Source organism: Myotis daubentonii, chromosome 2, assembly GCF_963259705.1.
Source record: "Myotis daubentonii chromosome 2, mMyoDau2.1, whole genome shotgun sequence".
Lineage (NCBI taxonomy): Eukaryota > Metazoa > Chordata > Mammalia > Chiroptera > Vespertilionidae > Myotis > Myotis daubentonii.
In genome coordinates this window covers 50,960,911-50,974,675 of record NC_081841.1, presented here as the reverse complement: position 1 = coordinate 50,974,675, position 13,765 = coordinate 50,960,911, and the positions used below count along the sequence as shown (strand labels likewise).

Here is a 13,765-nt window from a genome sequence, read left to right as displayed (position 1 = left end):
TGGTATGTTACAAGAAAAGTGAGAGTGGTAAGCTTTGAAAATAACATTTATCGGGAGATACCTTGTATATTGGTTTCCTAGGGCTACTTTAACAAACTTTGTGGCTTAAAACAACAGAAATGTATTCTCTTAGAGTTCTGAAGGCCAGTTTATGAAATCAAGATGAAGAAAGAATCGAGATGGTTCTTTCTGGAGGCTCTGAGAAATGTATTTCATGTCTCTCTCCAAGAGCCTGGTAGCTATAGACAATCTTTGGCATTCATTGACTTGTAGCTGCATAACCGCTATACTCTGCATTCATTTTTCCCTTAGCCCTTTTCCCAGCTTGTCTGTCTTCACTTCTGAATCTTACAAAGTCATGTGTCATGGATTTAGGACCCACCTGGTTAATCCAGGATGATCTGATCTTGAGATCCTTAACTTAATCACACCTGTAAAGACCCTTTTTCTAAATAAGGTCGCATTCACAGGTTCTGGGTGAACATATCTTCTGGGGCTTCACCATTCAATCAATTACACTGTGACTTCAGTGAAACTCCTAAATTGACAACAGGAATACTGGCTGGACTTTCTAGATGAGAAAAGATTAGAATAGGAGAGACTTCTAGAAGTGTTCAACTCATTCCTAGTCAACCCACATCTACCAGCCTCTCTTGAAGTCACTACTCTCCAACTGATTCATGACAGTTACTCCTTTCCTCACAACTATCAGAAAGCAAGCTTTAATTTGGTGAGTTTACAAGAAAGGAGATAAGGATTTATTTAACTTGCTTACATAGCACCATGCAGAGGAAACCCTGTTTAACTCGAACAATCCACTCATTATGTCCCAGAGCCTCCTCTGAGATGACCTTCCAAAAAGTTATAAAGGTGAGATTAGAGCACTTTGCTCTGGATTACACACTCCCATTACATGTTCTAGCACAAAATTCTGGAACATCCTGGGAATTCTAGAAACATTTTATATCTATATATCCTTTTCTTTCACTAAATTAATTAATTTAGTTACTTAATAAGATCAGTTTACTTGCTACTTTAGAAGGTACAGAAACTTCTCATCATAGCCTGATTCAAATCAGACATATTCTGAATTTTCCAGAAGGGCTACATTTTAAGTATTAAAGATCTTTGTAAAAAAAAAAAAAGAAGGATATTTTTGACAGTTTATTGCTTGGAAAATATGGCCAATGTAAGTGGAAAGCAAGATCAGTTGGCAGTGTCATGAACTGTCTAACAGGAATCACAATATCTAGGGCATGTCAGAGGATGAATAGGGTCTGGGGTCCAGGCAGCCTTAATCTATTTTATTGATTTTTTTTTTTTTTTTTTTTTTTTTTTACAGAGAGGAAGGGAGAGGGATAGAGAATTAGAAACATCGATGAGAGAGAAACATGGATCAGCTGCCTCCTGCACACCTCCTACTGGGGATGTGCCCGCAACCAAGGTACATGCCTTTGACCGGAATCGAACCTGGGACCTTTGAATCCTCAGGCTGACACTCTATCCACTGAGCCAAACCGGTTAGGGCAAGGCAGCCTTAATCTAGAATTCAGGGGTGGGCAAACTTTTTGACTCGAGGGCCACAATGGGTTCTTAAACTGGACCGGAGGGCTGGAACAAAAGCATGGATGGAGTGTTTGTGTGAACTAATATAAATTCAAAGTAAACATCATTACATAAAAGGGTACGGTCTTTTTTTTTTTTTTTTTAGTTTTATTCATTTCAAATGGGCCGGATCCGGCCCGCGGGCTGTAGTTTGCCCACGGCTGATTCTAGATGATAAGGTGGGTATCAAGGCATAAAGAAGGGGGAGGAAAAAGCAAAAGAGAGAAGAGGCTAGAAATAAAATAAATACCTTTCACTGAGTCAGGGTGGTGGTCAAGAAGTTAGTTCTGCTACCAGACTACATGGGTTCAAATCAGCTCCACTACATACAAACTAGGAGACCATGGACAAGCCACTTAAATTTTCTGAATTCCAAATCCCCATGTATAAGACAAGGACAATAACAGCACCTTTCTCATAAGGTTGTTGTAAATATCAAATGAATTATTATGTAGAAAGCATCTAACATTCAGCAAGGATTCAGTAAATGTTTGCTATCATTGCATTTGCATAGTTCTTACAATTTATGAAGTGCTCCCATATATATTATGTTATACAATTCTTACAACAACCCTGTGTTATTACCCTCATAGAATAAGGAGAAAGAGGTATCGATAAAGTTAGCAACTAACTCAAAGTCACACAGCTAGGAGATGAAAGGGCTAGGATCAGAGCTTATGCAGGAGCTAGGTTTATATATATCATAGCGGCCACCACTGAAATTGTGTTGGAGGTGGGGTGGAGGTTGAGGAGTAGTAGTTGGAGAAGGGGAGGAGACTGGAGAAATAGGGTTTGCAAATCCATGATAAATGAAGCGTCATGCTTGTAGTTAAGCTATGGCCAGCTCAGAAGACCTTCCTGAAGATTCTGGCCCTTTCTTTTCATTGTTTCCTCTTTTATTTATTTATTTTTAGCTCCAAGATATGTATCAATTGAATCTTAGTCAACCTGTACCTTTGCTCATCGACAAAAAGCAGAAACCGGCTCCTACCAGATTTATTCAACAGCCATTCCTAGAGCTACTAGTGAAAGAGGACAGAAAATTTGACATATTCAAGAAATTTAGGTATGTGGTAGGAAAGACTGCCATTAAACTTTCTTTGGATGGTATGCTTTTTTTTCTGCCCAAGATCTTCCCCTCCCTGACAATTATAATATGGTATAGTGGAGAGTCTAAGGATTATTAATTTTCTTAGCTAATTTAACAAGAGGCTTATTTATATATATTCCTACTTAATATCTAATATCCAATTTTGAGTTCCCTTTTTAAAAAGAAGCTGATTCTTTCTTACTAAGCAGCAAATTAATACACAATGAAGAAACTTAGAAGTATAACTTTTTTAAAAAAAGTAAGAGCTTTGGGAAAGAAGAGGAAAAAGATTGTTGCTGGGAAAAAAGAAAAAAGTTTTCTGGATATGGTCCATATACAGTAATCCAGGCAGCTAAGAAGGCAGTTTTAAAATGGATTACTAGGTAAAATCATGGAAATGCAGCTTTTTTAGGGGGAGGTGGGACGATTTCAGCAAATTCTGCCGTTTTAATTCATTTCTCAGTCAAAGTGGGCATGGCTAATGTTCCTCAGTGTGAGGGAGGGCATTATAGGACAGGGTGGTGGTGGTGGAGAAAAAAGGGGAGAATAAGAATCATATCTTTTGATTGCCTATGGAGTGCAGCAGAGTTTGGTGATTTCAATTAGTGCTCTCTGACTCTCTAGACAAGAAGGCCAGATGGCAACCATCTGGAATGCTGATCAGTCCGTTTCAAGCTACCCAATAGCTGAGAAGACATCACTACATTCACTGTGGGCCCAGCTGGGTGGGTACCCACCTATCCCCATGCTGCTCCAGTTAGATGTTCAGTCTTCCTTCAGAAAATCTCTTGCATCCATTCAATCACAGTAAGTTAAGGACTCGAAGCACTCTGATAATTGGGCTTTTGGTCAAATGGCTCCCCACCTCCTCCCCACCCAACTTAACTTTCTCTTACAGCACCAAGGAGTTACCAAAACTATTAGTTGTTTTAGTGTTTCTCTCCGGAGGCCTGCAGATGTCACTATGGAATAATATGAACAAAGCAACCAGTTATAATACCACGAAACCTAATCTAACACTAGATTAGTCCACTTTGAATTCCATCCGTTATTATTGGGATTTTATTATTGAAAGTACCAGAAAACCCATAGTAGTATGCTTTTGTCTACCTCATGGTTCAGTAACATACCTTAAATGCAGCTGCCATATCTAGGCCCAACTTGAGATACATTAAGTGCTTATATCCCAGGATATACTGAAGGATAGGGAAGGTGGGTGACATGGATCCATCTTTCCAAATTCTGTTAAACCAGGTTCTCACTTGGTGATTTCATACTCTCAGAGTGAGTTAGAGATTAAGAGTCAATTACTTTGTAAATCCTAGTTTAGCACTTCTCTTTGGAATTTGGTATCAATCATTAGGGTTGCCAGATTTAGCAAATAAAAATATAGGACACCCAATTAAATTTGAATTTCAGATAAGCAACTAATGATTTAGAACTATAAGTATAGTCCATGCAATTGTATTCTTATATTAAACACTATTTATTTTTTATCTGAAATTCAAGTTTAACTAGGCATCCTGTATTTAATATACAGGCAACTCTTCTATTATGCCAAAACCTCCATTTTTACACGCTATTGCAAAATATGTATGTATTAGTTTTAATGTAGAGTTAGATGCCTGAAAACTTTCAGAGTAAGAGATGCTGAAAACAGTGGAAAAAAATTTAAGACATTATAAGAAAATTAAAGTCTTGGATTTTTAAAAATATATTTTATTGACTTTTTACAGAGAGGAAGGGAGAGGGATAGAGAGTTAGAAACATTGATGAGAAAGCAACATCGATCAGCTGCCTCCTGCACACTCCCTACTGGGGATGTGCCCGCAACCAAGGTACATGCCCTTGACCGGAATCAAACCTGGGACCCTTGAGTCCTCAGGCTGACGCTCTATCCACTGAGCCAAACCGGTTAGGGCAAAGTCTTGGATTTTTGCTATTTTTCACTAAAATAACTACAGAAAATATAAATTTTTAGAAATCTTAAATTAATAATGGATGCTATATAATCAGTTACTATTTATACTTCCTTTTTTTTTCTCACTAGAATCTCTTCAAGGTCCTTCCTTCCCCAAAGAGGATTATATATACTTTATGTTGTGTCGATTAAAGTACAAACCGAAGATTTTCTTTCTTTCTGGGTTTAGTTATTTCTACTGTCCTTTAGGACTCAGCTTAAACAATCACACTTTAAAAGCTATCTTCTCTGACTCCCATGTGCTCTCAATGTATCTTATAATTAACAACATCCTAGCACTTACCATTTTGTGTTGTTGTTTTTTAAAAAATATTTTATTGAGCCCAGCCAGCGTGGCTCAGTGGTTGAGCGTCAACCTATGAACCAGGAGGTCATGGTTCGATTCCTGGTCAGGGCACATCCCTGGGTTGGAGGCTTGATCCCCAGTGTGAGGTTGCAGGACGTAGCCAATCAATGATTCTCTCATCATTGATGTTTCTATCTCTTTCTCTCCCTTTCCCTTCCTCTCTGAAATCAGTAAAAAATATATTTTTTAAAAGATAATTTATTGAACTTTAGAGAGAGAGGAAGGGAGAGGGAGAGAAACATCGATGTGAGAGTGGAATATTGACCAGCTGCCTCCTGCACGCCCCCAACTGGGGATCCAGCTCGCAACCTGGGAACATACCCTGACGGAGAACCAAACCAACAACCTTTAGGTGCACGGAATGATGCCTGCCCAACCAACTGAGCCACACTGGCCAGGGCTTACCATTCTTTTTGTTCTTGTTGTTAATCCTCACCTGAGGATATTTTATCCATTGCTTTTCAGAGAGAATGAAAGGGAGGAGGGTGGGAGGAGAAGAGAGAGAAATGTCAATGTGAGAGAGACACATTGACTGGTCCACAACCCAGGTATGTGCCCTTGACTGGGAATCCAACCCGAAACCCTTCAGTGCCCAGTCCAATGCTCTGAGTCTAACCACTGACTGCACTGGCCAGGGCTTACCATTCTGTATTATTATGGCCTTGTTACTCTCCTGATTTGAGACTACATTTTTGGGAGATGACTTGCTTGTTGTGTTCAACTGTCTCTACTTTTGTTCTGCCTGCTTTCAAGAACATTTGCTGACTACTTACTATGCGCCAGGTACTATAACTAGGTACTGAGATACAGTAACTGGGAAGGTTTCCAGAGACCATGGTTGCCAGTCAGAAGGAACAATATGTACAAAGATCCAGGGCCAATAGTGTATGGCTGCTTCTGCTTTATCTCTTACAAAATAAAAACTATATGAAATGAAAACCTTCCTACTCCCCAGTTCCCTTCCTTCCTGTTTCCAACAGGGGGGACTAGAACTAAAATTTCTCTTTCTGCCTTGATGTGTTATATGGTGCTTGGAGTTACTGCCATCTTTGGCAACAAAGAGTTGATATCCACAGGACAGAAAGATAATACACCAAGGATCACAGAGAAGAGAGATAAGTAGAAACCTGTCTTTGATGACATCCAGTTATTAGATACATCTATTTGTTTCTGGGCTTTTTAAGTGAGTAATAAATGGTCTTAGAGCTTCAACCATCCTTAACCAGGAGGTCTGTTCCTTGCAGCCATAAGTACTACTGACTTATTCAGTTTATAGTTTTCCCCTCAGGAAAGCCTTTCCTAACTCTGCCTATTGCCCTTGGGTGTCAGCTCTCCACACTCCTGTAATATCCTAAGCCTATTACTCTATCATTATATTTACCCACATATTCTAATTATCTGTTTATGCATCTGTCTCGTTGTATCCTCAGAGGTCTGACACTTTGCCTGGCCCATTAGAAATATTCAAAAAAGTTTAATGATGAATGAATAAGTCTATGTTTTTGTCCCCAAAGAGGTAATAATCAAAGCAGGGGGTGAGGAAATACTAAGGAGTTACAAAAGATAACAACTATCAAAAAACAGTTTTCAACAGGACTCTCTTGGAGAAAAGGAAGCTTTGGAAGTTGTAGAATATGTGCTGGAATTCTTATTGAGGGAAGTACTACTCCCTGTTAAATAATAGTAATAACAGTAACACTTCACAACTGTGTGGTGCTTTTCACCCTGATTCTAATATCAAATTTAACTTCACAACCATCCTGATGAGGTAAATAGAGCAAGCATTTTAGAGAATAGGAAGCTGAGGCAGAACCAGACTTCCAAACAAGTTATATTCACCATACTGTAGACATGAAACTTATCTTATGCTAAATTGCTTAAATATTTTCTTCCGCTGAGGTAAAGACTATCTTGTGTGAAAAATCTTACCAAACAGTAGACAAATGTTAGGGTCAGAATGATGGAATCTGCCATTTCTCTGAAATTTACCCTATGTCTCTGTGACACTGTTACTCTGTGTCACACATAAGCATATACATACACATACTGTCTTTCACTCTTCAGATCTTGTTTAAATTATAGGTAGAGAAAGCTGACACATAGTGTGATGTGTCATAATCCTTTATTTCCCTAAGGCAGTGATTCTCAACCTTCCTAATGCTGCAACCCTTTAATACAGTTCCTCATGTTGTGGTGACCTCCAATTTCATTGTTACAAATTGAACATAATTAAAGCATAGTGATTAATCACAAAAACAATATGTAATTATATATGTGTTTTCCAATGGTCTTAGGCAACCCTTATGAAAGGGTCGTTCGACCCCCAAAGGGGTCGCCACCCACAGGTTGAGAACTGCTGCCCTAAGGGATGGTCCTACAGGTGGGGGGCGGGGTGTTGCATGCTTGAAAATAAGTAAATGGTTCAGATGCTTGCCTTGACTTGTTAAAGCATTTTCCCTAAAAAGGGGAAAAAAGACTTAGGACACAAGCCATAAATTGGAAAGTTGCCCGGTAAATACAGAATCAAGGCAGAGGAAGCTACTTATGTGCTACCAATGACTGTGACATAAGACTGTAATTTGGATTTGTCTCCACTGTCAGGATATACCAACAACCTGGACAGTTATGCTGGCTACACAGGATGCTGCTCTCCCATTTTCCTTTTCTTTTCTTTCTTTCTTCTTTTTTTCTTTTTTTTTTTCTTTTAGAACAATAAACACCTTTATTACATGAGCTAAGATAAGAGGGAGGAGGAGTTATTTGCCTTTCTGAGCCTTGATTTTCCTCAGATAGAACTCCAGCTCCTTACCTTCTAGTGCATAGACATTTGCTCTGACATACTGGCCTGGTCTTAAAGGGATGCATACAAGAAGCTTGCCTGGAGAGGAAACCAAGATGGCGGCATAGGTAAACACCGGAAATTGCTGTCTCCCACAACCACTTCAAAAATACAACAAAAAGACAAAACAGACATCATCCAGAACCACAGGAAGGCTGGCTGAGTGGAAATTCTACAACTAGAAGGAAAGAGAAAAGCACACTGAGACTCAGAGGAGGTGTGGAAGTAAAGTGCAGAGGTACGGAGGCACATGTGGAAAGGGCTGGCTATTGAGGACACCGTTGTCTTTTTCAATCAGGAGGGAGTCTCAAGCTCCAGACTGCTCTGAACTCCAGTTCTGGGCGAGTCTCTGGGGACCAAGACTCATACAGGGAAAAACTGGACTGTCTGGCAGCAGGAGGAACTTGAGGGCGGCTTTATCTCAGAGGTGCTTGCAGTGATTACTGGGACACTGAGGCTTGGGGCCTCTTAGGGTAGGACTGAGGAGCAGGCATAGCTGTTTGCTCCACCCTGTTGATCCCCTGAGACCCTGCCCCACCCAAGCTGTGTGCAGAGGCTTTTGCATATGAATGGCCTGGCCCTTTGCAATCTGATAATTACCTAACAAACTGCAGCTGGGTCAAAGAAACCCAGAACTTTCAAAAGAAGGCCCAAGGCCCCACAGCAGCTTGCATTGCTTCACAGCTGGGCCTCATCTGGGCACCTCCAAACCCCAAACAAAGAAGAGGAATCTGCAGATCTCTCCATAGCTCCTGCTGGGTAGCCTCAGGCAGAGGCTAAATTAGCACCTCCTTAGAGACCCAAGAGCCAGTGTACCCAGTGGTCAGAGTGGCACCACCCAGATTACAACTCCTCAGATCCATAAGGGACACACCCAGGGGGCAGACTCAGTGAGCACCAAAGCCCCACTGAAGCAAGTCTTGCCCCAGAAGGGTGTCTTCAGCACAGAAGTTCTCCCACTGCAGACACAGCTGATTCTCACAGCCAATTGGCCTGGAGGTCAATTCCTCCCAGTGATAACTACAACAATCAAGGCTTAACTACAACAAGACTGTGCACACAGCCCACAAAGGGGTGCACCAAGAGTGTCCACCTCAGGTAATTGGGGAAGCTGAGATACTGGGCCCTATAGGACACCTAGCACAGAAAGCCACTCTATCAACACAGGGAAGCATAAAAAATGTGGAGACAAAGAAACAGGTGACAAATGACAGAAATGGAGGAAAGAAAACTACTGGATATAGAGTTCAAAACCACACTGTTAAGGTTTTTCAAGAATTTTCTAGAAACCGCCGATTAATGTATTGAGACCCTTAAGAAATCTAGTGAGACTCTCGAGGTTATGAAAAAGGACCAACTAGAAATTAAGCATACACTGACTGAAATAAAGAATATTATACAGAGTTCCAACAGCAGACTAGAGGATCGCAAGAATCAAGTCAAAGAATTGAAATAGGAAGAAGCAAAAAACACCCAACCGGAAAAGCAAAATGAAAAAAGAATCCAAAAATAGGAAGATAGTGTAAGGAGCCTCTGGGACAGCTTCAAGCGTACCAACATCAGAATTATAGGGGTGCCAGAAGATGAGAGAGAGCAAGATATTGAAAACCTATTTGAAGAAATAATGACAGAAAACTTCCCCTACCTGGTGAAAGAAATAGACTTACAAGTCCAGGAAGCGCAGAGAACCCCAAACAAAAGGAATCCAAAGAGGACCACACCAAGACACATCATAATTAAAATGCCAAGAGCAAAAGACAAAGAGAGAATCTTAAAAGCAGCAAGAGAAAGACAGTCAGTTACCTACAAGGGAGTACCCATACGACTGTCAGCTGATTTCTCAACAGAAACTTTGCAGGCCAGAAGGGAGTGGCAAGAAATATTCAAAGTGATGAATGCCAAGAACCTACAACCAAGATTACTTTACCCAGCAAAGCTATCATTCAGAATTGAAGGTCAGATAAAGAGCTTCACAGATAAGGAAAAGCTAAAGGAGTTCATCACCACCAAACCAGTATTACATGAAATGCTGAAAGGTATCCTTTAAAAAGAGGAAGAAGAAAAAGGTAAAGATACAAATTATGAACAACAAATATACATCTATCAACAAGTGAATCTTAAAAGCAAGTGAATAAATAATCTGATGAACAGAATAAACTGGTGAATAGAATCGAATCAGGGTCTTAGAAAGGGAGTGGACTGACTGTTCTCAGGGGGAAATGTGTGTGGGGTGTGCGGGAAGAGACTGGACAAAAATTGTACACTTATGGATGATGACAGTATGGGGGGAATAAGGGCAGAGGGTGGGGTGGGAACTGGGTGGAGGGGTGCTATGGGGGGAAAAAAGAGGAACAACTTTAATAATCTGAACAACAAAGATTTAATAAAAAAAAAAAAAAGAAGCTTGCCTGGTGGAACTGTTCCTCTGTGACAGCAGTTCTCAACCTGTGGGTCGCAACACCTTTGGCGATCGAATGACCCTTTCATAGGAGTCGCCTAAGACCATCCTGCATATCATATATTTACATTACGATTCATAACAGTAGCAACATTATAGTTATGAAGTAGCAACGGAAATAATTTTATGGTTGGGTCACAACATGAAGAACTGTATTTAAAGGGCCTGAAGGTTGAGAACCACTATTCTACAAGCCTGCTAACTTTGCCATTATTTTTCCTTTCATCATATTTCTAATGAATTTTCTTTGATCATTTTTGTTCAAAATCTCTTCCTCCTCAGGAGTCAGCTCGGCCCCCTTCTTGCGGCCCAGGGGCAGTGCATAATGGGTATGGGGTGCTGTCAGTGAGCACGATGCAGTTCTTTACTAGGATATTGGTGTGGACCAGTTCGTAGTTGGATGCATGGTAGACAGCATCCATAATCCTTGTTTTGCGTGAACAACACTCTGAGCCGCAAGAGAAGTTGTCCACATCCAGCTTCAAGGCTCAGTACTTCTTGTTGCCTCCCCGCGTGTGGACTGTGTGTGTGCTGTGCAGGCCAATTGTAGTGCTGGCAGCAGGTCATAGTTTCACTTCCTGTGGTAGGGCTTTCTCTTGCCCCAGTTCTTGCTGTTGTTTGTGCCAGTTGTCCCAAGAGATGCCCATGGCTTGGTGCCAGCTGGAGTGATCCCACATTTCTTATTTCCAGGCTAACCATCTGCCATTCTACTTAAAATCTCTTTCCTAGCCCTAGCCGGTTTGGCTCAGTGGATAGAGCATTGGCCTGCAGACTGAAGAGTCCCAGGTTCGATTCCAGTCAAGGGCATATGCCTGGGTTGTGGGTTCGATTCCCAGTAGGGGAGCATGCAGGAGGCAGTCGATCGATGATTCTCTCTCATCATTGATGTTTCTCTCTCTCTCTCCCCCTCTCTCTCTCTCTCCCCCCCTCTCCCTTCCTCTCTGAAATCAATAAAAATATATATTAAAAAAATCCCTTTCCTAAATAATTTAAATGTATTTTTTTAAAAAGGAAATTGCCTTTTTTAGTATGATAAAAGGTATTAAGAAATCATTTCTGACCCCTACTATTCAGGCATAATACCACTGCTAACATTTTTAGCATATAATATATTTTTGAAAAGGAAAGTTGTATCATTTTATTAAGGTATAATGTATTGGTTTTTACATATGGGATTAGGAGCTGTTTGTAAATCACTATGTTTAGTTAGCAGCACATGGACTCTAAGGAAAATGAAGCAAAAGAGCAGACTAAAAAGAAAATATAGGTAACAATGACATTTTTATTAGATTCCATAAATACAATTGGCATTAGTACATACTTACCATATAATAGAATAACACCTACTATAGTCATCAAATTTGAATTTGCCCCCACTGGATAAAGGCTTTTAATAACTTTTTAAAAAAAAAATTTATTTTTTTTTATTTCTTAAAGTATTACAAAGAGTATTACACATGTCTCCTTTTTTTCCCCTCTTGACATTCCCCCGGCCTCCCCCACCCCCCAGTGTCTTGTGTCCATTGGTTATTCTCATATGCATGCATACAAGTCCTTCGGTTGATTTCCTACCCCCCCCAACCCTCCCCAGGGTTCCCACTGTAGTTTGACAGTCTGCTCAATGCTGCTCTGCCTCTGTATCCATTTTTGTTCATCAGTCTATAATGGTCCTTATTATCCGTAAGTGAGTGAGTTCATGTGGTATTTTTCTCAGGTTCCCAGGGGCCATCTCAGTCTCACAGGGGCCATCTCAGCCTCACAGGGGCCGTCTCAGCCTCACAGGGGCCATCTCAGCCTCACAGGGGCTGTCTCAGCCTCACAGGGGCCGTCTCAGCCTCACCAGGGTCGTTTCAGCCTCACCGGGGCTGATTCGAGCTCGCTGGGGCCATCCCAGCCTCACTGGGGCCGTCTCAGCCTCATGGGGGCCATCCCAGCCTCTCTGGGGCCATCCCAGCCTCACAGGGGCCATCTCAGCCTCACGAGGGCCGCCTCAGCCCTACGGGGGCCACCTCAGTCTCACTGGGGCTGTCTCGGCCTCACAGGGGCCGTCTCAGCAACACGAAGTTTGGCATTCTGTCCTTTGTTGGGTGGCTCCTTGCTGGACAAAATCTCCAGGTGTTCCTGGTGGCTGAATATCTGGTATGCTTGCTTGGATTTCATTTTCTACCAAGTACACAGACTGCCTGTCTGCTGTCTCCCAGCGTCCCATGTGAGACTGGATCTGGTGGACCTGCCTGTGCGTTTGCTGGTACAGCGGTTCCACGTCACTGGCCCAGCCGGGTCCGGCTCCGGCTTCCTCCGAACCTGATTCTGCTTCTTGAGTGTGTCCCTTATGTATGCGAGGAGTTGAAATCTGCATTCTGCTGAGCTAGGCTGCAAAAGCGCTGGTGGTTCCCTTTGTGCCACTGGCACAGCTTGGGTGGGGATGTAAATTGAGTAGGGCAGGGTCCCCGGGAATCACCAGGGCGGAGCAAGGGGCAATGGCATCTCTGAGACTCCTCACCTCTCACATCCCCGAGTGCCGGCGAGCAGCTCCCCCAGACAGCCACTCTCACTCTCCAGCCCATTGCAAGGCCATCCCTCCTCTCTTCGTAGGGGTCTGGGACCTCAGGATCCCGCCCCAAACAAGCTCAGTGGATTTGAGAGTCTGCATCCCCTTCTGATTGAAAAAAACTGCATATCCAGGTGCAGCCCGCCTGGCGCGTGACTTGGCACCTCTGTTCTTGGCGAATCACCAGGGTGGGGCAAAGGGCAATGGCGTCTCCACGACTCCTCGCCTCTTCGCGACTCTGCATCTCGCATCCCTGAGTGCCGGAGAGCAGCTCCGTGAGACAGCCGCTCTCCAGCCCTTTGCAAGGCCGTCCCGCCTCTCCCCGTAGGGGTCTGGGACCTCAGAATCCTGCTCCAAACAAGCTCAGTGGACTGGAGAGTCTTCATCCCCTTCCGATTGAAAAAACCCGAGCATCCAGTTGCAGCCTGCCTGGCGCGCGACTCCGTACCTCCGTTCTTGGAGCCTCTGCACAACCTCCTCAGTCTCCGTGCTCTTCTTTCTTTCCTTCCAGTTGTAGAGCTTCCCCTGGGCCAGCTTTCCCATGGTTCTGAATGACAGCTGTTTGTCTTATAGTTGGTAGTCTCGACGTTGTTGTGGGAGGCAGCACGCACAGGTCTGTGCCTTACGCCGCCATCTTGGTTCTCTTCTTAATAACATTTTCTTTTCTCCAGCTTGTTTTCACACAGACGGTGCCGTCCAAGATATAAGGGCTCCGGGTGGAGGACAAGCTTCTTGGACTTCTCCCTTCGCATCTGGGTCTCATAACTTTTTATGTCAAACTTAACATTAAAGTTATGCTCACTCCCCCTACCCACCCCAATTCAACATGTAGATATCATTTATTTTCATATATGCTGATTCTAGAGCATCACAATCTCTTGATGGTATTATAAGA

At 42.5% G+C, this 13,765-nt stretch overlaps 1 protein-coding gene and 1 pseudogene across 1 annotated transcript in view; one reads left to right on the top strand and one right to left on the bottom strand.

Moving 5' to 3' along the window:
* FAM186A (family with sequence similarity 186 member A) overlaps nucleotides 1-3,506 on the top strand; it is a 78,234-nt gene extending 74,728 nt beyond the window's left edge. The window contains exons 9-11 of the mRNA XM_059681143.1: nucleotides 2,520-2,671; nucleotides 3,056-3,058; nucleotides 3,320-3,506. Of these exons, the coding sequence (XP_059537126.1) occupies nucleotides 2,520-2,671; nucleotides 3,056-3,058; nucleotides 3,320-3,506 (342 nt within the window). The remainder of the gene's footprint in view (nucleotides 1-2,519; nucleotides 2,672-3,055; nucleotides 3,059-3,319) is intronic.
* A 4,272-nt stretch (nucleotides 3,507-7,778) lies between these two features.
* LOC132226105 (small ribosomal subunit protein eS8-like) lies at nucleotides 7,779-10,966 on the bottom strand (annotated as a pseudogene).
* Nucleotides 10,967-13,765: the final 2,799 nt, after the last annotated feature.